Source organism: Notamacropus eugenii, chromosome 3 (assembly GCF_028372415.1).
Source record: "Notamacropus eugenii isolate mMacEug1 chromosome 3, mMacEug1.pri_v2, whole genome shotgun sequence".
Classification (NCBI taxonomy): Eukaryota; Metazoa; Chordata; class Mammalia; order Diprotodontia; family Macropodidae; genus Notamacropus; species Notamacropus eugenii.
The window spans coordinates 56,240,659-56,265,564 of record NC_092874.1 but is presented as its reverse complement, the minus strand read 5'-3'; the positions used below and the strand labels follow the sequence as shown (position 1 = coordinate 56,265,564).

Sequence of the window (24,906 nt, the reverse complement as noted above, 5' to 3'; positions counted from 1 at the left end):
ATACAGACTCAGTAATGGTATTTCTGGGTCAAAGAATTTGCTCAGTTTTATAGCCCTTTGGGAATATTTCCAAATTGCTCTCCAGAATGGTTGCATCAGTTCATAATGCCACCAAGAATACATTAGTGTCCTAACAGGAAAAATTATTTTTGGCAAAGTTTCTCAAGGTACACTTGTGGAAAAGAGAGAGAAGCAGACTGGCCAACATAATAACTGGGTGAATCTGAAACTGGACTGGGGAATCTCTAATTGAGTATATTGTAGCTGTGTGTTTCTAAATTTAAAAAAAAAACTTTTGTGTTTTCTTTTAAATAACATTAATATGTGATTAAAAATATAGATGGCATACATATGAAATCTGAAAATGACGTAAAGCTAGGAGGGAAAGCCAGCACCCCATATGAAAGAATAATGATTCAAAAAAAATCTGACATTGGGCTTAATCCAGTAAACATAAAAGTAAATTCTGACAGATTCAAAAAAGAAAAAACGGCTTCATAAATACAAATTGAGAAAGACTTGGCCAGGTAACTATTCAATAAAATATAGATGGATGGATAGATGGATGTGTGTATATCTTACAATAAATTGTAAGATTTATAGAAATCAATGGTGTAAAATGATATCAAACAGCTAATTTGATGCTGCATTAAAGTAGAGTATCCAGTACAAGGAAGTTCAGAATATCACTGCCTCTATGCTCATTAGATTATATCGAGATGATTGTTTCCAATGTGGGGTACCATCGTTTATGAAGATGTCAGGAAAACTGGGAGCATTCATAAGAAGCCTACCTAGCAGGATAGGGAAGGGTTCTGGGATCATGCTGCCTAAGCATCAGTAGAAGGAATTAGGACTGGTTAGTGTTCAGAAGACAAAAAGGATGGTGTGCACAAAAGCTGTTATCAGGTATTTGAAGATCTGCCATTTGGAAGATAAATGAGACTTGATTGATTAGGACCCCAAAGACACAGTTAAGAATTGTGGAGGAAAGGTATAGGGAGGCAGATTTACCCTTGATATTGAGGAAAGCTTCCTAAGAATTAGACTTGCCCAAAGGAGAATGAGTTTCCTAAAAAGGTTGGGGTTCCCCCTCAGTAAAAGTGTGCAGGTGAAGGCTACTTCACAGGTGGGTAGCAGGAGGAATTCTTGTTCAACTTCAAGTACAATGAAAGCGTCTGTGATTTTGCTTTGGAGTTTGAGGTTTTGTGATTCTGTATCATCAAAATCAGCTGGCATTACATGTATGCATTTATTAAATCCAAGAAATGTCATAAATTCCTTCAACTTTTGTTTTCCGGATTTTTCTCTTTTGGTTTCCCATTCTAAAATATTCTTCCCCATAGAACCAAGCAAGAATTCTCTTTGTGTGTGTGGCAAAGCATGTTGTTCATTAAAGGTTTTTGTTCTGTGTTAAATGTTTAATTTACTTTTGTCCTGTAGCCCTGATAGCTGATGTGCAATTAGATTCACTGAAACAGAAGGGAGCCATTAAGAGGACCCTCTTCAGCGATAACCATCAGTCACAGCTTGTCTTCTCCCTAGTGATAAACCAGCATCAATCCCTCCAGTGCCAGGACTTCATTATTTACCTCCGAGTAAGCTTCTCCAAAATCATTTTCTTTTCTGGTCTCCACTACCATTAGGGGTTATTTTTTGTTCATATTTGTGAATCTGAGACTCCTATCAATGAAGATTTGTAACTTACATTCCTAGAAGTGACTGGGGCACTAGCCACTGAGGAGTAAAGTCCATTGCTCAGAGTCACAAAGCCAGTGTTCATCAGAGGAGGGGATTGAACTGAGTCTCCTTGACTTGAAGGCTACTCACTATACTCTGTTGCTCATCAGTATCCTTCTTTGCAATTTAACCATCATTTGGTTCAAAGAGCTGCCTTGGTCTATGTTAGCTTTTGTAAATCAATCAACAAGCATTCAGCACCTTCCGTCTGCTAGGCTTGCAGGACTGGTTGTTTGGCTGGTTGTTGTCCTTTGTTCTAGAGGAGGACGAATGCAATGAATGAAACAGTTCCAACCTGCAAGGATTTTATATTTGAATATCAAAGAAAACATCATTTTAAAGTTCCACAAGCTTTGTCCAGACCCCTTGCCCCCCAAAAAAGTTTGCTATTCCTGATAATTTAAAGAAGTGTTGTAAGAGAGTTTGAAGTTCATTCATTCCCAGAGCACCTTTGTTCTGAAGATCTTCATCATGGGATTCAGCCCATGCTTTCAAAACCAGAGATCATGGATGTGCTGATATAATAATTTGACATTTTTGAGCCCTGAAAGTGACTTACAAGTAAAAAGGGCATGGCAAGGTTGAGAGACCTGAGTCTCCTGCTTATTAACTCTATGACTGAACAAATCATTTCTCTCTGAGTCTAAATTTCCTCATCTGTAAAAGAGGGCTATCCCCAAATTAGCCTTCCAAGTAACTTTGGAAAGAAGAGTGACCAGATGCATTTACTAAACATAAGACATAGAAGTTTAGCTCAATGGAAACAATGCTGAATGTGGAGTCAGAGGACCTAAGTTAATGACCTGGCTCTGACCCTTATTATTGGTGTGACCTTGGGCAAGTCACCTAAATCATAGAGCCTCACTTTCCTCATCTATAAAATGAGAGTTGGTCTAGACGACCTTAATGATTCCTTTTTGCTCCAAATCTATGACTGTATAAAGTCTAATATTTATTATCCTTAATCCTATTATTACTAAATACTCAATAAGAATCTAGTAAGTCCCTACTATGCTTCTGATCTCAAGGAAACTCATAAATTACATGATCTTCATGAATACAGTCCATGATACTTTTAATTAAAAGATCGTTCTCTTTCTTTGCTATGCACATCACATACAGAAGCCAATTTGGGAGATTAGCACTTTGTAAGAAGAGAGTGAGTCCGTGTAAAGGGCTGATGGTCTGGATAATTGGAGAGAGTCACTCCCGAGAGTGTTGGTGTGCCCCAGTCTCTTGCCCCCTTGGCTTCCTTCAACTCCCAATTAAAATCTCACCTTCCACAGGAAGCCTCACCCAATCCTTCTGAATAGAAGTACTTTCCTTCCCTCTTGATCATCTCCAATTTTTCTTGTCATATGTCTTGTTTGCAGAGTTATTTGTGTCACCCATTAGATGGTAATCTCCTAGAGATCATGGGCTTGCTTTCTCCCCACCCCTCTTCTTTGTATCCCAGATACAGTGCGTGGCACATAGTAGGTCCATCAATACAAAGCATGTAAATGCTTTTCCAGTGACTTCACCTCTGGAAATCTCTGAAATTTGGTAACTGCTATAGCCCAGATAAGTAAGCAAATCTCTCAGCCTGTTGCTGTGATAATTGTTTCATTCACCCAGTGTTGTTTACTTAAAAAAGAAGTCATTTCTCTGTCATAGATTAGCATCTTGTAGCTATTTCATGGAGCCTTCTTTAATTTTGTGATTATTTTCCCCAGGATGAAACCGAATTCCGAGATAAATTATCTCCAATCAACATCAGCTTGAATTACAGTTTGGATGAATCCACTTTTGAGGAAGGCCTCGCTGTCAAACCAATATTGAACTTCTACCGGGAAAGCATTGTTAATGAGCAGGTATAATCAGGGACCCTCTCAAGTAGCCTATGTTGAACCAAGCCATGGAGGTTGTTTATGTGACCTTGAAACAGATCCCAGCTCTTTGTATTTAATTCCTGCATGCAAACGTGTAAACAGTTTGGAATTTTTTTCTGACATGTTTCATGAAACACTGCATCATTGTGTTTTCGGAAGCCCTTCCCCTTTGTGAAACCCAGATTTAATTCATTCAGAATGTGGATGTAATGGAAGCAATACAGCCTGTAATCTTCCTGATGTTGCCAGGGCTACATTCCTTATGAAAATTGTAGATTGAATTGGAATAGGGGTTAGGGTGGGAGGAGATAGGATGTCAACCATATTTCTGTGATAGGGCTGGTGAACTTGTAGGTGGAGATGTGTGTAGCATAAGATGCACCTTTGTTTAATTTGTGGCCTTTCTAGTTGTTTTTGAAAGAAGGCTGTGATTCAACTTTTCCAAGTGACCACTGATGCTTGTTTTGAACAAATGTAGGCTCACATCCTGGTGGACTGTGGAGATGACAATATGTGCATTCCTGACTTGAAACTTTCAGCTAGACCGTAAGTTTAAATAAATAAATTTGTGTATTATATCTAATGGAATACAGGTGCTTACTTAAAATTTCCCTAGGGAAAGTATATATTTCCAATTGCTAAAAAAAAAATCCCTGCACGTAATTTTTGAGCTGGTTTAGGTCAGTTCTTTGTCATTAATATCAAGTGACACACCCTGAGATTTTGCCTGAATTGTCTCATCCTTCAGGAAAAGGAAAAATATGTATGTTCTTAAATATATGTGTGTGTATATATATATATACACATATATGTATATACACACAGACACACACATATATACACATTAATATATATGTATGTATATTGTGTATAATGCCTATATATTATGCCTATGTGTGGCACATTTTAAAACAATTTTATAGGGATAGGGGCTGGATTTTATATATGTATATGTACATAAACATATACACAAACACACATATATGCATATGTATACACATGTATATATTTAAATTAATGAAGACATACATATTTAAAATATAATGAAGATAGATAGACCTTGAGACTCAGTAGGTGGTCAATAAATCCTTGTTGATACTATCTAGTTGTGTCTGTAGTGTGTGTGTGTGTGTGTGTGTGTAGGGGGTGGGAAGGGAGGTAGATTTTCACACTTATCCTAAGAGTAACTGTCAACAACTCCATGAGAATCATCCTGCTGCCCTCAGTGTCCTGATGTTTTCCCTGTGACACTAAGGGGCCAGCTCCTTAGGCTGTGAGGTCATTCCCCCATGCTGAGAGGTTAGGAAGGTGGTAGTTTTGAAGAATCCTGAAATACAAAAGGGCTGTTCTTAAGTGCTAGTCTTACTCACTCGAGTTCTTAGCTAAGGAGCTTCTTCCATTGGTTTCATATTAAGAGATCAGAAAGCCAGGAGCCTTGGTTTTGGTGCACTGTATTGACAGATTTCCTTTCCTTGAGTTCTCTTCCCCAGATCCTAGTCTTTGTTTAGCCTTTATCTTAACCCTTTCCTCTCTGACTCTTTTCCTGTCTCTCATTTTCAGGGATGGTGTATTGTAATGACCCGTTGTGAATGATGGGTTCTTTTCTTCCCCCCATCAGTCTTCTGTCATTCTTAACCTGTCACACTTTCAATGGCCCATCCTTCCTGTGTAGTCCTAGGCAAGTCATTGACTAGGAACAGTAGCCTTCAGTAGGGCAACCTGCTCCACCACTGTAGACCTGCCATAGATAATTAGTCCTCTAATTCTGTGTTTGTAGAGATAAGCACCAGCTGATCATTGGAGATGAAAACCATCTGATGCTCTTAGTAAATGCAAGGAATGGAGGGGAAGGGGCCTATGAAGCTGAACTCTTTGTGGTGATACCTGAGGAAGCAGATTATATTGGTATTGAACGCAACAACAAGGTAATCTTTAAAATCACTTACGATATTGAGGCTGGGTGGTTCAGGGGGTAGAGCACTGGAACTAGAGTCAGGAAGACCTGAATTCAAATCCACTTCAGACACTTACTAGCTGAGTAACCCTTTGGAGTCTCAGTTTCTTTATATTTGAAATGGTGATATTAACCCCTAGATCGACAGGAGTTCATTCACTTAGCAAGCATTTATAAGATGTGTCAGGTATTGTGCTAAGCACTGGGGATAAAAAAATAAAATGGAACACTTCTTGACCTCAAGAAGCCAATATTCTATTGGAATGTAGGGTTGTTCCAGCACCAGAAAAGCACGGGTAGACCAATTAGAAAACTCCAAAGTACCCAATACTGATAAGAATATTTTTGTAGTCAGCTCAGCACTGTCTGTTGCTCTTTTCCCAGCTAATAGAGCAGAGAATTTTACCTCATGGTAGTAATTATAAGAGAACCAGGAAGAAGAAAAGATCTAGGCTCAGGTCATTAAGACAGGATTAAGGTTCTCAGAGGCCCAAGGCACTTCTGTTTCCAGGGCATATGGTGGATACATATTTTTAAAAGTATATATGATTTTGCAATGAAAAAAAAAATCTCCCAAAGTACACAACTACTAGTAAGTTCTCTCACTTTATGAAAAAAATGGCTTTGACATGACTCTGACTCTGTATATCTACTCTTTCTAATCTTGCTAGTTTTTTTAAGGGTTAAAAAATATATCTGAGTCCTTTATGTTATTTTATTTTAGAACTAGGCCTAGGACCTGCTATGCCTCATGTGTAATGTGGCCCTGCAGGTAATATCATCATCCACACATTGAAAGGGTAACTTGAGTGGTCACAGTTCCTTGAGTTGACTTGAGGCAGAGAAGAAATAAATAAGCATCCAACTGAAGTGACAAGAGACAAACTCTTCTTCTCCACCTGCCCCCCACTCTCCATCCCTCCTCTTTTTTTTTAAAGTCTGTTTATGAGCTCTTTAAGTTCCAAACAGGTCACAGGAGGCCTGGTTTTTATTATTGCTTGTGGAACTGGCCCAAGCCTGCTGTGAACTGATAACAGGCTGCATAAGCCCTGGAAAGGGAACACATCCATTTTTCTTGCCTCTTGGCTTATTCTTTCACTGTCTTAACCAAGAAAAACTGACCAGTTCTGCCTTCCCACTCAATCAGTGCCATCCTTTATTAAGCTCAGGCAGATGCTGTTTTTTCTCATTCCTTTTATTGTTAGAATATCAGTCTTCCTGCACTGAGTGGTCTTGTGCCCTCCTCTGAAGTCACTTCATCTATATTATCCTTAAAAACATCTTACAAAAGCTTCGAGAGAACCAGGACATCAGAATCATAAGGATTCACACACACTTGAGGACAGTAAACTCTGACTTCTCTACTCCTAGTCTATCCTCCATGCACCTAACCTAGAACTGAGAGGAAATATGGTGGAGTAAGTAGAGCTCTGGCCTCCTCTTTGGTGATCTGGATTCTAGTTCCAGCTCTGATATTTGCCACCTATGGTTGAAGTAGTTGAATTTTTCTGATCCTCAGTTTCCTCATCTACTGATACACTATTGACTTCATGGTGGTGTTGTGAGGAAAGCATTTGTAAACCTCAATAATTATACAAATATGAGTAACTTTTGCTTTTCATCATAATGAAAATTAATTCAATAAATACTTGATTTGATTGACTGTATAGAAGAAACTACATGAAAATGATTAGCAAGGGCACTATGGATTTACTGTGAGGAATGAACAAATCCTCCAGTCCTTGCTGGTCCTATTCTCCCCCCTGCCTTACACATGGTTGGTGTGTAATAAATGATTATTAAATAAAGTTGAATTCCTTATAAAATAATAAGTTGAAAAAGTCTCAACTGGCAAACACACAGAAAAAGAGAAAAATGATTTTATTTCCAAGCAAGTAATTTGTAAAACAGTCTTTATATATGCAAACAACCACATATGTGACTCTATGGAATAAACCAGAAATAGAAGAGTCTATGTCTGGTATCTACTATTCATCAGTCAATCAATAATTAATAAACACTTGTTTAAGCAACTACTCTGTGTCAGGAACTGTGCTAAGCACTGAGAATACAAAATGAGTCAAGTCACTAAAATTCCCTAGGCCTCAGTTTCCTCATTTGTAAAATGAGAGGGTTGAACAAGACTTCTGGCAGTCTGTTCTATGTTAAGAGCTATGGTGATTGATAGATAGATAGTTACATATATACACATATACACATCTAGAGCTATGATTATGAATGTATATATACATATAGGTATATAGATGTGTATGAGTCTACATGTATCATTTTATATAAGTATATATACATATGTATGTTATGCATGTACCTATATATGTCAATAACTATGATCATATGTGAATACACCAAATGTGCATATATTATACACATATACATGCGTGTATATGTGTGTGTATATTTATATGTTTGTACCAGTCTTGCGAGCCAGCATAGTACCATTCCCATGGTGGATACTGGATACCATTTGCCAATGACAGGAGAAAGACAGGTTTCAAGATCATGGATTCATTTTAACAATACCTTCTTAGCATTCTTTTAGCCATTTACATGGGAATCTAGAACTGATCCCAAAATTATGCACAAAGCAAAAAAAAACAAACCCAATGATGTGATTTTAAGAAATAGCCCTGAGATTCCACACATATTTGGGATTGAATTCCCTCCGTGTTGTCCCACCTCTCAGTTAAACAAAGAAACATATTTCAGAAGTTTCTCTTGTTTTAGCATAATAGCAACAACTTTGTTCTTTGGTTGACTTCAAGAAGAGCAGTTGTTCTAACTTTCTGGCTATAAATTCAACTCTGAACCATTCAACAAGCCTTGATCTAGATAAAATGGTGTTTGCAGTTACAGCCCATCTGGTCCTAATTATTTGGTTCTGCCATCAATTTTGCTTGAGCCACTTTTCCCAGTCTATTTTTTACTTTGACATGGCCTCTTCTTTTCCATTTTCCACTTGTTCCTAAAAGCCACATTCAAGTATGTTCCTATAGACTTAGAGGTCATTCACATTGTGTGCACTTCTATATTTCTGTTCAGTTGCAATTGTTGGTAGCTTTTCTGATGCAAGGGTGGAAAAGGAAAGTTCTTTATCCCCCAGTGCTGATATTTTACTTGTCTGTTGTTCAAAACTACATCTCAGGCAACGTGAAGAATCTTGTGTGATTTCAGAGGCCTTAATGAAGAGTCATTTTAAAAAAAAAAAAAAACCTCCTTTTGATAGCATTTTCCTACAATTTTTTGCCAGGAGTGGAGGTACTATGTTCTTCTTCTTTGAGCTGTTATAGTGTAATCAAAGTAATGAGGAGAGCAGATCATAGCTACAGAGCTGCAAGGAATTTCAGAGGCCATCTACTCTAACCCCCTCATGTTAGAGATGAAAAAACAGCCTCAGGAAAATTTAAGTGACTTGCCCAAGGTCACATATATACATATCAGAAGCAAGAGTTGAACCCAGGTCCTGACTTCAGTGTCAGTGTCCATCACATTTCTTTGTTTTACAAAAAGATCAGTAAAAGAAAAAAAAAGAATGTCTAGTGTACTTATAAAGTTGGAAGGAATAAACACATATAGATATAAAGTTATGATACCAACAGTATAGTAGAAAATGAAGGATGGTATATAGCATGCTGTGGAGTGCTAATATCTGGCTTCCTAGCTAGATTATTAATTCTTTGAGGACAGCACTATGCCTTAATATTCTTCTGCATCTTCCTTAATGTCTGTCTCCACAGTGCTGTACACATGGTAAACACTCAATAGTTACCTTGCATTTGATTAGCATTATTGCCACTGTCCTACTTGGGTATCTTATAATGGAGGGGAGATCACGGTGGGTTTCCAAAGACCACGTATGGCAACAAAGGACAAACTCTGGTAGTCTAGTAGGACTTACAAGGCCGGGAAGCTTTGGAATAGGGGCTTGGTGACAGATTGTATAGTAACTGAATTGTAGCCTAGCTAAATTCAAGGAGGCTCATTACCGAGGAGACAGCAGAGTAATGAATGGTTCAGCCATGACGACTCTCAAGAAGTATCTTCTAATTTGTAAGGAGGTTGCAATCTGTCTGTGGAGAGAGTACCTACACCAATGAAATTATAGATCATTGAAGTATTGAATTCTTGATCAATTTAAAACATTCATTCACTCATTTCAGCCAGAATGTATTAAATGCCTACCATTAGTACAGGTATGTAGGGGGAGGAGGTGGAGAGAGTTGCATAAAAGATTAATGAGATGGGCTTTCTACCCTGGGAGAACTTATCATCAAGCAAGGAGAGATAAGATATACACAGATTAATGGTTTAAAAGCTAGAGTGTAGCTCTAACACTAACAAGCATTAAATGTCTACTATGTGCAAAAATTTGGGGATACAATGTTTAATGGCTCAGTCCATGCCCTCAAGGAGCTTAGATTATACCAAGGGGAGTAAGACATGTTCTCAGTTAAGTATAATCTAAGCAGGCAGTGTGGGAACCAAGAAGAAATCCATACCAAGTAGCCTAAGAAAATCTGAATATAAAGAGTACAAAATTCAAGGAGACCAGATGAGAGAAAATGTCATTTCCTTTTGTGGGAAACAGTGAAGGCTTCATTGAGGTGATATCATTTGAGCTGGGACTTGAGGGTGGAGTAGGAGATCAGCAGGATGAAGACATGTCAGTCAATCAAAAAGTATGTAGAGCTCACTCTGTGTCAGGGGGTCTGTTAGGTGCTGGAGATAAGATGACAATAAATGAAACGATCCTAACTCTCAAGCAATGTAAGTGGAAAATGAGATGTGCTCAGATCCTGTACTCACATGCGCAATGACTCGTTGATGAGAAGGCAACGTTATTTTGAGGAATGTCAGATTTCTTCCCTTCTTTTTCTTCCTTCCTTCCTTTCTTCCTTCCTTTCTTTCTTCCTTTCTTTCTTTGTTTCTTCCTTCCTTTCTTTCTCCCTTTCTTTCTTTTTACTGCTTATTAAAAAATGAACAATTGCCTACCTCCCTACACTATCACAAAGTCCTCAACAACTTAGAACTAATGACTTGATTATAGCTACAAATGGAAGACTAGAAAAGGGTCCTTGGAACAATGGATAAAAAAAAACTTAGTTATCTATAAAAACAAGAATTGTTTTTCCTAAATCACAGCTCCATAATTCTAAACCATTGAAAGAAAATAAATGTAAAAAAATAGGAAGGGAGAAAAAAGATCTTTGATTGATGTAGGTGCCAAAAAGCTCGAGTACTATTTCTAGCAAGGATGAAAAATGTATTGTTTATTTTTTGGCTGCTGGACAGAATCAAAATGTTTACCAAAGAAGATAAGAGTTGCATGAGAAATGGAAAATCCTGATGAAGTCTTACAGGACAACAGAGAAATAACTTTAATACTTTTGCTATTTTCTTAGCAAGTGGATACATTTTCTTTTTCTTTGTTTTCATTATTCAGTAAATTTCTCCAATAGTGTAGTCAGCCAGAAAGCATTTATGAAGCACTCGTTATGTTCCAGACACTGTGCTAAATCCTCAGGATACAAAGAAAGGCAAAAAATAGTCCCTCCCCTCAAAGAGCTCATAGTCTATTGGGAGAATATACAATCAACTATATGTGTTACATCTACAGAATAGATGGGAGATAACCTCAGGGGAAAGATACTACCATTAAGCAGACTGAGAAAGGCTTCTTGCAGAAGGTAGAATTTTAGCTGAGAACTGAAGGAAGAAAAATGTGGAGGAGAGAATTCCAAGCTTGAGGAACAGCCAATGAAAATACACAGAATGGGAGATAATGCCATATATGAGGGAGAGCAATGAGGCCAGTGTGACTGGATCATAGAGTATGTGGGGGAGAGGGAAATGTAACCCTGGAAAGACAGGAAGCACAGAGGGTGGAGAGGTCTTTAAAAACCAAACCAAGGGGTTTTTATTTGAAACTGGAAACAATAGGGAGCTTCTGATTTTATTGAGTGGGGGGAGTGACATGGTCAAACTTGAATCTTTTTGTTGATCAGTAGTTTCAGTCGTGTCTGACTCTTCCTGACCCCACTTGGGTTTTCTTGGCAGAGATACCAAAGTGGTTTGTCATTTCTTTTTCCAGCTCATTTTACAGCTGAGAAAACTGAGGCTCAGAGATGTATAACTAGTGGAGTCAGGACCTGAGCCTAAGTTCTCAGAATCCAAATTCAGTGCTAGTTTAACTGATTCACAAATAAGAGCATGAGATACTGCTTAGGAAGGCTTAGGTACTAGTATATCAGACCTTGAGTAGCCAGAGGAAATCTGATGATACATATCACTTGGTAACAGTAATAATATATAAATGAACACAAGCATATATAACATTCAATATATAATAATAAGATGAGATAGATTTAGAGCTAGAAGGCACCATGTGAGATTATTGAGTTCAAACTTTTCATCTTATGGATAATGAGACTGAGGTCCAGGGAATGATTGCCCAAGGTCATACATATAGTCAGCCAAATTCAAGTCTTCTGACTCTGTCCGTACTCAGCCCTCCTTCTACTGCACCAGTATATTCAGTTGCCATCTGTGAAGAGCGATCTTGACTGTAGGACAGTTAACAACATGAATCTACTTTTAAGTTTAATCAACTGTTTAATTTTTTCACATATTCAGTAGTAGAGGAATATATACTCGTGTCCTCAGTGACTTCCGCCACCACCCTGGAGCTGGGGTAGGCATTGGAATTCTTCAAACTTACCTTCATTTTGACTTTGATTGAAATCTTTGAAAGCCTCTTTGAAAAGTCATTACATACAGCACATCCCCATAGTATTTATTCACACATACATTCACTTTCAGCTACCTGTCAGTCATCTACCTGATAGCAATGTTGTGAGGAAAAGACTTTTTAACCTTAAGTCTCTATATGAACAGGAGTTACCATTATTATTATTTAAACATAGTATTTAAGTTTTTTGTTTTTTTTTTTTATCCTTTGAATCTTCATTCTGAAAGATGGGAAATCCATTTGGAAATGTTTAAGTAGATACCACACTACATACCACAAAACACAACAGACATAATCCTCCATCTCATTTATTTCTGTAATTAGGCTTCCCCCCAATCCTTTTCAGTTTTCCCATTTCCTCCTTCTAAGTTGACAATCACAAATTAAATCTGTGCAGAATTGCCCACACAGGTGTTTAAAATCAAAGGAATTTCACAACCCCTTTCCTTGGCTGCCAAGGTATAATTTATTCTGCCCCATGAACTCGATGTTGGTGTTCTCCCTTGTTGCAGGCTCTGCACCCACTGAGCTGTGAGTACAAGATGGACAACGTAACCAGAATGGTGGTGTGTGACCTGGGGAACCCTATGGTGGCTGCAATGAATGTAAGAGAAAACCAGATGCGGGGCTGATTTTTATCTAATTGAATTTTAAGGGAAGTTAGTGGAAAACTACTCAATTAGCACTCAGCTACTTAACGATCAGCAGCTAAAACAAATTACTCATTTAGATGGGAAATTATTGGACTAATGAGATCTAGCATCATCTTCCACAAAGAGTAAAGGAGCTGGGATCAAAAACATAAAAGGAAAATGCCTTTATATCCTTTCTTCTTGACACTAAGAACCGGTTTTCTGATTCAGATTTATCTTTGCATTAGTTCCACTTGCAAAACTTATGGTAGAACCTCAGTTTAAAAAAAAAAAACCCAGAAATATCTGAGTTCCTTTCTTGAGTCACCTCCAATTAAAAAAAAGGACACACAGGTGCCTGCACACGCGCACACACACACACACACACACACACACACACACACACACAGAGGCAAAGAAGTCATATGATCAGAAGAAGAGATCAAATTTTGCTGAGGCAAAGTAAGCTAGGAAACTTCTCTTTCCTCGGTTTTCATTGTCAGTTTCAAAGAGGATTTCCCAATTGATATTTGAGGTGCCTCTTCTGTATGCAAACTAATAAATGTGCTATATTCATGTGCTATGTTATTTTTTTCAACTTGAAAACAAGATCCTAAGTCTCCTTCATTATTCATGGTCTTCTGAAAATTGTTAATAATATAATAGTCTTTCTTGGGAATTCAAATGTCATTTTAAAATGAAAATTTTAAAATAAATAATGATTATTCAAGTAAGTTCTTAAACTATGCAGGCAACACAAATATTCAATATCACATGAAGTCATAATTTTAAAGATACGTAATTAAAATAGGATATTTGAACTACAACATAGCAAACTACATAGCAGCATTGTGTTTATGAGCCAATTAATGAGTCTCCTACCTAGTGTTTCAAGAAAAATCCAGCCACCTAGTTTGAGTGAGAAGACCTACCTAAGACCAAACAGGAAAGAAATAAAGTCACTGATATTGAGCATCTGCAGATCATTATTTTCTAATTCTTGTTTTAGTATTAAATCCAGGCAGAGAATACTGTGAGATCTTTAAAACTTAGAGAAATTCTTTACTTGAAAAAATAAGGATTAAAAATTGTCATGCCACCGTCATATAAAAGAGAGTGAAGATGGGATAGAATATGTTCCCAAAGTTGAATTTTAAAGCTAAAATGACTTCAAGTAAAGGGAAAAAAGAAAGCCAATCCATTTGACCACCCAAATAATCTTAAGAGACCAAGGGATAGAGTTGTTTGTAATGGTTTATCTCTGAGGCTTACTGCAGTAGAAAACTACTTACTTTCTTATCTTACCTTTATAGCAGTTCTGACTATATTCAATTTGATTATATTGCTTTCTCATGTGACACTGTGATATATTTACCTACCTATTTTGTGTTCTTAAAAGATTTTATGTCCATTGATTGCAGTGTGGTTCTATGGGTAAAGATACTATTAAAGGCATGAAGCATTAATCAAATGTAAGGGAATATTATTTCAAACCCCCATATTTTAAAAGTTGTTTCATAAGATCGGGAGTTATGTTATATTCATCTCTGTACTGCTCTTAATGCCTGCTAAAGGACCCTGTACATTTTAGGTATTAAACAGATTAAGTAATACACAGATACATGCACATATATGAATATATGTGTATATATGTGTGTGTATAAAATCATTTGATTCTTGCAGCATATGATGCCCATAATAAGCCTAAATACATTACTGGTTTATCAACTTCTTAGAAATGTTAAACAATTTTTTCCTAGCAAAAAACAAAAACAAAGAATGCCAAGCAGGGTTATTTTTGAAAGCTAGTGTTTGACACTAGTTATGAACATAATATTCTATTACCCCCATATTGCCAATCTTTCATGGTTTTCCCCTTACTTGGTATTTAATTCTTGCCAACAATAAAATAGGCTACATTTCAAAGGAGAGAGCTCACCATCACCAGAAGTGTTTAAAAAGAAGCTGGATAGCGGACCGTCTGTCAGGGATACTGTGCAACATATCCTTAAATTGGGGCAAAGATGATTTTCTAGTTCTAGGATCCTGTCATGGCTGAATCTCGTATCTGATTCTTTCCTAGTACTCACTAGGACTCCGATTTGCTGTTCCCCGTCTTAAAAATACCAACACAAGCATTGACTTTGATCTCCAAATCAGAAGGTAAGATTTCCCTTCATTAAGGGACTATGAACTTTTGAATTAAGTGCTTTTATTCCCTTGTTTTATTTTGTTCATCTTTTAAAAACTCTTCGAAAGGAGCAATCAAAGTTTTCATCACCCATCCAAGACTGCAGTTCTGTGGATAGTCCATGGGGGTCTATGAATTGGGATCCTTTAATATTTTGATAAGCACATTTCAGAATAATTGGTTTCCTTTGTAACCCTACACATTTTATTTAGTATTTTTGAAAACATTATTCTGAGAAGGACTTCATAGTTTCACCATACTGTCACAAGGGTCTATGATTTTTTTAAAAAAGGCTAAGGACCCCTGGATCTCTAGGAGTTTCCCTACTTTGATCAGTGTTTTAATAAAGGCATTTTTCAATATTTATCTGTAGTAGTTAAATTGGCCTTATGGGACCATCCCATGTGATCACTATACCAGTTGTCATTCCTAGCCACCGTCAGCTACTACATATATCTGAGAAGAAGAAAGGATTCTTATTGTCAGGACCAGTCTTTGACCAGATTATGAAGTGGGCAGAATCTGCCTCTTTCTTTCTCCTTTTACTTCTCTTCCCTGGTATCCCTAAGCAACTACCTTGAACCCAGCCAACTATCAGTTAATCTTCCATAAATGATAAATGATGGTGCGACCCTTTCCCAGGGAGCATTTTCATTTTAATAGAAAAAGACTGAGATCAGGCAAAGCCTCTAAGACTTGAGAGAATGAGTATTTGATGGCAGAGTTTTACATAGCACAATAGATGGAGGAAGGAAAAAAATGAAAGACATCCCTGACCACCCCCCATTCTGTAGGCAGCCATCTCCCCACTTCTTATTAATGAGACTGATCCTTTTCATGTCCCTGAGCTTATCTGAATTTATTCCCTTTCCTTCAACCCTTTTCTTTCATTCTGAGAACCGGAATGAACACTGTGCTAGAAGAAACAACTGAGAGCAATGCATCATCTCAACAGGGCCCTAGGAAACACGTAAGACACATTCTGCATTCCAGGAAATCACTTGTGGGCTTAGTTGTCATGAGAGATGAATGCTCATCAGCTTACTTTTTTGATAGATCCCAAAGCTGCAAATGAGACAGTAGTGAAATGGTTCGATTTTAGCTTCAAAACCCAAAGTAAAACAAATGCTCAAAATCAAATTTTGACTCTCAAGGGGGCACCCCTGGATGCTGATCCCCACATGTGGATCCTGGTCTCCAGCTAGAGGAAAACTGGCTTTTGGAGTCATTAACTTGGAGCATTTTTAAGTTACCAAATCTTTACATTTGAAGGCCTTCTGACTGCTTTTACTCTATGATACATGAAAGTGTTTTCCTCCCTGAATAAGGAGGGTCTCCTATGTATGTAACAGACACATGTGATCACCTTATCCATTTTTTCTTCACCAGAAGATATGTTATACATTGAATGCTGATTCTATTGACTGACATAACTAAATGGTTAAAAATCATAGGAGGCTCAGTGGTATCTTTCAGAGGAAGAGAAGGAAGAAGGAGAGAAAGAGACAGGAACAGAGAGGATATGGTGAGTGGTGAGGAAAGAGGAAATGTGCTAGCATTAGAAGAATGAGTGAAGAACATATTTACCCTTGGCATGCATCAGGATGTGGTCCTATAGAGGAAGTTTGCCATTAATTTGCTTAGAAATAGAGCAGAAAGTATAAATAGCATTATATCATGGACAGTGATAGATTACTTGTTTAATATAACAGCAGTATTAGCAAGGGAGGCTTGCTGTTTAGAGAGCAGTCAAGAAAAGCATACAAACTGTACACGTTAATTGCGGTTCCTTTCTTATGAGGAGGTTTTATTAAGCTCTACTAGATTGCGTACAAACTTCCTTAGAAATTCTATACTGCAGAATATCACAGAATTACTGTCATATTGGGTGATTTTTGGTAGAGAATGAGAAAATTTGGTTTCCGGGGCTTTGATTGACTTCATTGTATTTCTAGAAAGCCAATATATACTTCATGTTAAAAGCTGAATTCCATACCCAATACCTGTTTATGTTGTCATATACTATGAAGAGTAGTATTTATTGCCAATTAAAAGAGTTGGAAATAAGAAACAATTAAAATACACACTCCATGCCCATAAGCATGGCTCTTATAATTCAATCCCCATGTCTTCCACTACCATGGAAAGAGAAGAAGGTGTAGTTACTCCTCAGAAGACTTGGGTTTTCAAATTAAACCATTGCCTGTGACTTAGAAGAGACTCAGAACCACAAAGCCAGTATCCAGCAGAATTGTTTAATTGCTTTTCAGTGGTTAGTAATTCCCAGTGATGTCCTTGAAAAAGCGACCTTTCTAGCTGACTGATGCTCCCCAGATGTGATCATAATAGGCCAGTGTGGTAACTGGGGTTCAAACAGTGGTGAGCAAGTCCCTCTAGGCTTATACTAGTGTTAGCCTGTTACAGAAACTGAACTCGCCATCTGCCCATTTCTGTTTTGCACGTGTGTTTGTAGTTTAGGTTGCTTTATCAGCACATATGATCAACCAAGACCTTAAAAAAATAAAGAATTGAGGGAACCAAAGAAGCACATTTTAATGACCTTTTCCCACATTTGAGAGTTTCTATTGAATTTTATCCTATTCTTTCAAACTTCTAAATTTAGAGAGATATAAAAAGGTAACCAGAAGAAACCCTATTCATTGGGAGTTCCTATACCATTTTTCACTGAATTAATCTTTCTAATCTTGGAATTCCAAATAGAAACCCAAGTAGTTCTCCCTGGGGAGTAAACAGAGTGTAAGACATTCTCAATCTCCCTATGCAGTTGCAAGATGTAGATAATATGTTAACTTTAATGCATAGTAGAAAATAAATTAGGGCAGCTAGGTGATGCGATGCATAGAGGGCCTGGAGTCAGGAGACCTAAGTTCAAATTTGGCCTCAGACATTTACTAGCTGTGTGAACTTGGGAAAGTCACTTAATCCTGTTTGCCTCAGTTTCCTCATCTGTAAAGTGAGTTGGAGAAGGAAATGGCAAACCACTCCAGCATCTTTGTCAAGAAAACCACAAATAGAGTCACAAAAAGTCAGACACAACTTAACAACAACAATAGGAAAATAATACATTTGGTTCAGTAAATGCTCTAATTTCTTCTACCTGTATTCTTTGTAGCTTTGAATGTTGACTTATCCATCTTTTATTAAATTGTGAGGGGGAGAGAGGGGAGAAATGTTTTTCCCAAAGTCAATTTGCTTGAAAAAATATCAACAAATGTAAGAATGATTTTACTACGATTTTTTCATTACAAAAAGTACATTTTTCACCTGAGATCCTTGAAGTACTTCTTGGACAATTCATTGCTCTATTTCCAGGGCATAGATGATGCAGTTTTTCATCTCGACCTGGCTTCTTTTTATAAACTAACATACTCATAAGCCCACATTTCCCATGTACCTGGACAGTGGGTGTGAAGAGAATATTAACTCAAGAAATAGGATCCAAATTATAGAACTGAAATTGACCTCAGTAACTATATTGTCCAAGCCCCTCATTTTGCAAATGAGGAACCTGAAGCTCAGGTTTTCTAAAAGTCATATAGGCAGTGAGCTTCAGAGAGCTAGCATTTATATAGCATTGTAAGGTTTACCAAGTGTTTTATACATATCTCATTTTATCCTGATGGCTACTATGGGAGGCAGGTGCTATTATTACCAGAACCCAGGTACTCTGACTTCAGAGCCATGGAGTAAGGATCATGGATCATGATGAAAGTATGCTGTAAAGAAAGTAGATAATATCATGTTTTTCAAGATCCCTGTATGAATGCATTTTTGATTGTACTTCTTTGGGGATATCTATACCATTAGCATGAAAACCAAGTGTTGACTGGACAATCTCTTGTGTAACAGACCATGGAAATAATGTACAAATTTATGAACATATCTGCCCAGTAGATCCTGTGAGGTAAAGTCAATCTAGTCATTTTCCTATCAAAATTCCAAAGACTGATTCACTTCCTGACATTTACAGTATTTTCAGATGTCATTTTTTGTGATAATTATTAAAATACCTTGACCCTTAAAAAATAATTTCATTTTCAACTAAGATTTTTTTGGAATGTCCAAGCCACTTGTCGTTGTTGATTTTTTTAAATGGACTATATTGTGTAGTTACTGTTCTTTAGAATAATAATTAACTTTGGTGTTGTATTTTAGTTCCAACAAGGACAATCCAGACAGCAATTCTGTGAGCTTACAAATCAATGTCAGTGCTATGGCTCAAGTAGAGATAAGAGGGTAAGTAACAAATGGTATCTATATAATCTGGCATAAGAAGAGATAAAATGCTGAAAAAAATAACAGATATATTCTGCAAGATCTAGGGTCAGAGTAGTAGAGTGGGATAGGGTCCTAGGCTTAGAATAAGGATGACCTGGGTTTAAATACCACCCCTAACATTTAATAGCTATGTGACCCTAGACTGATCATAGTTCTATGGGTCTAGCCAATTCACTAAGACACACATGTACACACACATGTATGTGTGTGCATATATGTGTCTATATATCTTTCTATCTCTGTATTTACAGTGTTTATAATATATACATATGTAGGCATGTATATGTACATGCACACATATATGTTTGCACATATAGGTAGATATAGATATATGTAGATATCTACCTCTGTGTATACACACATCTGCACTGTTGGAGTTCCCATAACAGGAGTTGCCTATACACTTCCTTTGTGTATTCACATATTCTGCTACCCTATGTCAAAAAGTAGAGCAGACTTTTAATTGTGTATTTTCAACTGTAGCTCCCGGAGAAAAAGAAACAATGGGGAAAAATAAACTTCCTAAAAATAGACCTTTCCAAAAATGGAATGAACCTTCTTGGGGATGATGATTTTCCTAATCTTTAAGCAAAGGCTAGATATGTAAACAAGATTCATGTTTTGGTTAGGGATTGAATTAAATGATCTCTAAGATCCCTTCTAAATCTAAATCTAAACATTAGACTTCAAGTAAGAGTGCTTTGATCTTTGTAGGAACTCCTTCCACTATAGACTCAAGTCTGCCAATGACTTCATTGACACTGATCTTGAGTTGTCATGGCTGAAACGATTTTCATCTGTTAAGTTACTTTCTGATAATGATTCCATCTGTATTTAGTTCAAGTTTTCTTCAATTATGGACCCTGGAATAGAAATCTATGATTTCCTGTTTATCATGATATCCTAATGGGTAATGGCTTATATAACTGTCATCCAAAGATCAACCTGGTGAAGTCTGAGAATTTCAGAACCAAGATTTAGGGCAATAGATGGTCAATTTTTTTTTTGTTACAGCAGTTTATTAAGCCATCTATTAAAGTATGGGAAGCTAAGTGGTGTAGTGGATAAAGTACCAAGCCTCAAGTCAGGAAGACTCATCTTCCTGAGTTCAGATCTGGCCTCAGTTGTGTGACCCTGGACAAGTAAATCCCTTAACCCTGTTTGCCTCAGTTGTTCATCTGTAGAATGAGCTTGAGAAGAAAATGGCAAACTACTGCAGGATCTTGGTCAAAAAATGCCAAATGGAGTCACAAAGAGTCAAGTCCCACTGAAGCAACTGAAAAACAACAACAATTTAAAAATAGACCTTATTTTTGACAATTTTGGCATAGCTAAAATTACAATATGGTCTCTTTTGTTGATAGAGCAATCAAATACGAGATATGAGCTAGAGGAACTGGACTTCGAGATTTTGATTTAAACATTCTAAGTCTATACCATATGCAAGGCAAACTAGGTAACAAAAGAAAATGAATTTTAAGTGGATCAGTTTTATTCTCCACTGAAAATGGCTAATCATAGTAACAATAAATGCCATTTAAGATACAACCCTTATATATCACTAATTTCCATTTTCATTTCATTTAAAAGTTAGCTTTAGACATTTAATAATTTCTTAGATTTGTGTTGATGCGAACAGATAGCAAGGCATTATTCTTTTCTACCTTATTATTCACTCTTCTGTACTTTTCATTGATAGAAAATGTACTTAAAAGTCCGGACTTTTAAAGTACAGTAAATCTCAGTTTCCCAACTTGACATAAAGTGAAATCATTTTCTTATTGCAAATAAAATGTAAAATTGGAGAGAGACATTCCTTGGGTGAAGTGAGCCAAGAACAATTAAGTTAAGGCTTAATGTAAAATATTCCCTTTGTTTTCTTATATTGAGCTTCTGGGGTAAATGTATTTAATTGTCTCCTTGTCACTACTGTGACTCCTTTCTTGGTAGGGAGACACAAGGAATGGGTCCCTTTGTGCTAATAACTGTGATGTGCCTTCCCACATAAGCTTCATTGTAGGGATGTGATCATTTAAATTGCTGATCGAACCTTCCAAAATGTTGGGTTCTTCTGGGAATGAAAAAGTAACGTATTGAGTATCTTCTATACCTGACCTATAGGAAAAGCTAAAGAAAAAGACTGGCAGCAAGTATATTGGATTTGTTGTTGTTGTTTAAAGGAGGCACTATCTTAAAGAGTAAATCTGAAGATCTCTTCATGTATCTGTGTTTTGAGGAAAAACACACAGAAATTCATCAACCTAATTCAAAACTAGATAATCTTAGCTCGGTTTTTAAAATATAGCTCTATGCTGAATTGTTGACATTGTGAGCCGTTTAGAAGTACTGGCTAATACTGCAGTAGATTACAGGCTAGAAACCATGATGACAAAGCAATTCACATGAAAAAGGCCTAAGGATAGTTGTGGAATATGGGTACAACATGAGTCACCAATATGAAGAGGCAGGCAAGCAAAAATCTGTGACTGGATGAACAGAACCAGAGTGTGCAGAGTATGAACATTCCCCTGCAGTCTGGTCTTCTCAACCCCACCCCACTTTGGAATGCTATGTCCAGTTCAGGGTGCTACATTTTTCAAGTGGCATTGACTAGCAGGACCACATCCAGAGGAAGGCAATGTAGAAGAAAATGGTAAAATGCCTTAAACTCATGCTACCCCTCGAAGGAACTGAAAATGTTTAACCTGAAGTAGACAGTTCAGAAGGGGCATGATAGTCTTCAGATTTATGGAGGGCTGCTACGTAGAAGAAGATATAGACTTCTCTTTGTGCCCCTGGGTGGAAGTTACAAAGATTTTAGCTCAATAAAGTGAAGGGGAAAAAGCTTCCTAAACATAGAGCTTTCCAAAAATGGAACAAACCTTCTTGGGGAGGGAGAGGGAGGGGATGATTTCCTGGCTATGGATGTCTATGAAATAAGCCTGGATATGGAAACAAGATTCATGTTTTGGTTAGGGATTAAACTAAATGATCTCTAAGACCCCTGCCAAATCTAAATCTAAATATTAGACTTCAAGTATCGGTGCTTTGATCTATGTAGGAATCCCTCCCCCCCATAAGCCCAAGTTTTCCAGTGACTTCATTGACATAGGTTGTGAGATGTCATGGCCAAAAACAATTTCATATGTTTTGGTTGCTTTCTGATAATGATCCCATCTACATTTAGCTCAGTACACAATGATGACTCTTCCATGGGGCTATTAGAATTATTGGAAGTGAATCTGGTCTATATAATCAGTTATGTTCCTCCTTCTTAAAGTGGTCAGTTGATGTGGATGATCTTTGGAAAACCACAACTTCTGCCCTCAACAGTTTCCTCCAGTCTAGAGAAAGAAAGTATTCTTTATTCAACAGAGAAGCCAACTCAACAAACATTTATTAAGTACTTGCTTTAATCAGGGCATATAATCAAGATGTTAAGGATATAAAGATAGATGCGATCCAGACCCTGTTCATGGACAGCTTCAATTTAATGGGAGAGGCAGAGAGACAGAGAAAAAGAGAGACAGTGAAAGATAGACAGACATGAGAAAAGAGAAAAAAAGAGCACTTTGGAAGAGGTTTAAAGGGTAGGAGGAGCATGAGGAACTAACAAAGGAGGCTAGGAAGGGACAATCAGAGACAGGAATGAAAACTATAATAATGTAGTCTCATGAACCCAAAGGAGGAGAGGGTAATGAGAAGGGTGGGACTACCAGTTCCAAAATGCTTCAAAGAGATCAACGAAAATGAATATGGAGGTGGGGGGGAAGAGTTTTTTTTTTTTATTTAGTAATAAGGTTAATAACACTGGATATAGCCCATTCAATAGAGTGGTGAGAACAGAAAACAGATTGCAAGAGCTTTAGGAGTAAAACTCTAATTATTGATAAGCAAAGAAAACACAGGTATACTAATCCATCTAGGAAACTGAGTAGTAAATGGGAGGAGAGATAAAGAGTAACTGTGGAGAGATTTAAGAGTAGGGATGATTGATGGAGCAGGTTCACAGAAAAAAGGGGAAAAGGTGAGATTGAAATAACAGGTGAAGAGGTTGACCTCTCCCAAAAGGATGGTCCCTTGTTCCTCTGAGACTATGAGAAGGGAGAGAGGGAGGAACATTCAAAGGCGTAGAGACAGAAGCTTTACTTGCTCCATGGGAGTGTGGGTAGAACTAAGAACTTGAGCAAAGAAAGACAAGTTTAGAATAGCTATGGTGGGGAATGTGATAGGGAGACTCAGTGAGACATTTATAGAGATAAGAGATTGCTGTGTAGCAGTGAAAACCTATTTAATGTTAGGTGATGGTAAACATTTATAGTTAACCCCATCATTTGTACACATAAGTCCAGAGCTACTCCTTCAAAAACAAGTCTGCCAGTCTACAAGTCTACTGTAAGTATTCACATTAACACCTGGCCTAAACTACTTGCTGCCAAGCTGGTCCTGTCACATAGCTGCTAGTGTGAGACTATTGAAATCCCTGCAGCAATAGAGGTCCATGATCCCAAGCAGCTTTGCTTCTCCCATCATCACTTTTCTAGATTTCAGGTTCTCTGTCAAATGAGGGGGCTAAAGTAAATTATTTCTAGGGACTTTTCTTGTTCTAAAATCAGAGATCTTCTATAAAATTCTTAGATGTATAATCTAAATGTTTTGTAACATCGCTAGAGTGGGGAAAGAAACCATTTCTTAATGGTCCTTCTGTATGATGATAGATCCATAAACTCAGAATATCCAGTGACTTCAAGGTCACCTATTTCAACCCCTTCAATGTATAGATTAAGAGATTTCAGGCAAAGAGAAGTAAGGTAACTTACCTGAGACCATGCAGGTAGAAAGTAGGAGAGTCAGAGTTTGAACCCATGTCTTTTGACTCAACATCTAGCACCTGAAATGAAAACTGTATATTATTGGCAGAGAACATTATACCTTGCAAGAGTTTTTAATTTAGCATTTGCACATTACCTTTTTGTGAAAATTTCCTTTTAATTTAGCAACATTTCTGGAGGATGTTAGAACAAATTTGGTATGACCCCATACCTCAAAAAACGTTGCTTCATTACTTTCAACTAAAAGAACGTGAGGGTTTTCCCCAATCTCTGTGATACGTAACTCAGAAAACTTGAGAGGTATTGTTATTATTATAATTTTTCAGAAAAGGAAATGGAGGCCTGCAGAGAGCATAGCATGCAAGATTTAGAGGTGGAAGGAACATGATAGGCCATTAAGTCCAATATCCTCATTTTGTAGATAAGGAAACTGAGGCACAGAATGGTTAAATGATGTGCCCAGTGTTCCACAGCTAGTAACACAGACAGGATTCTAGGTCTTTCTGACTCCGAGTCCGGGGCCCTCTTAACTACACCATGCCGCTTCTATTAAGTGATTTGCCTGAGGGTAGGAATTCAATTTAAAATACTTCTTGTTCTTTCTTTGGACATGGATTATCC

General features: G+C 37.3%; 1 protein-coding gene across 1 annotated transcript in view; it reads left to right on the top strand.

Moving 5' to 3' along the window:
- Window positions 1-24,906, top strand: part of ITGA8 (integrin subunit alpha 8) — a 206,316-nt gene that overhangs the window by 116,886 nt on the left and 64,524 nt on the right. The window contains 7 exon segments of the mRNA XM_072651615.1: window positions 1,444-1,598; window positions 3,456-3,593; window positions 4,090-4,157; window positions 5,389-5,536; window positions 12,844-12,936; window positions 15,047-15,126; window positions 19,331-19,411. Coding sequence (XP_072507716.1) covers window positions 1,444-1,598; window positions 3,456-3,593; window positions 4,090-4,157; window positions 5,389-5,536; window positions 12,844-12,936; window positions 15,047-15,126; window positions 19,331-19,411 — 763 coding nt within the window.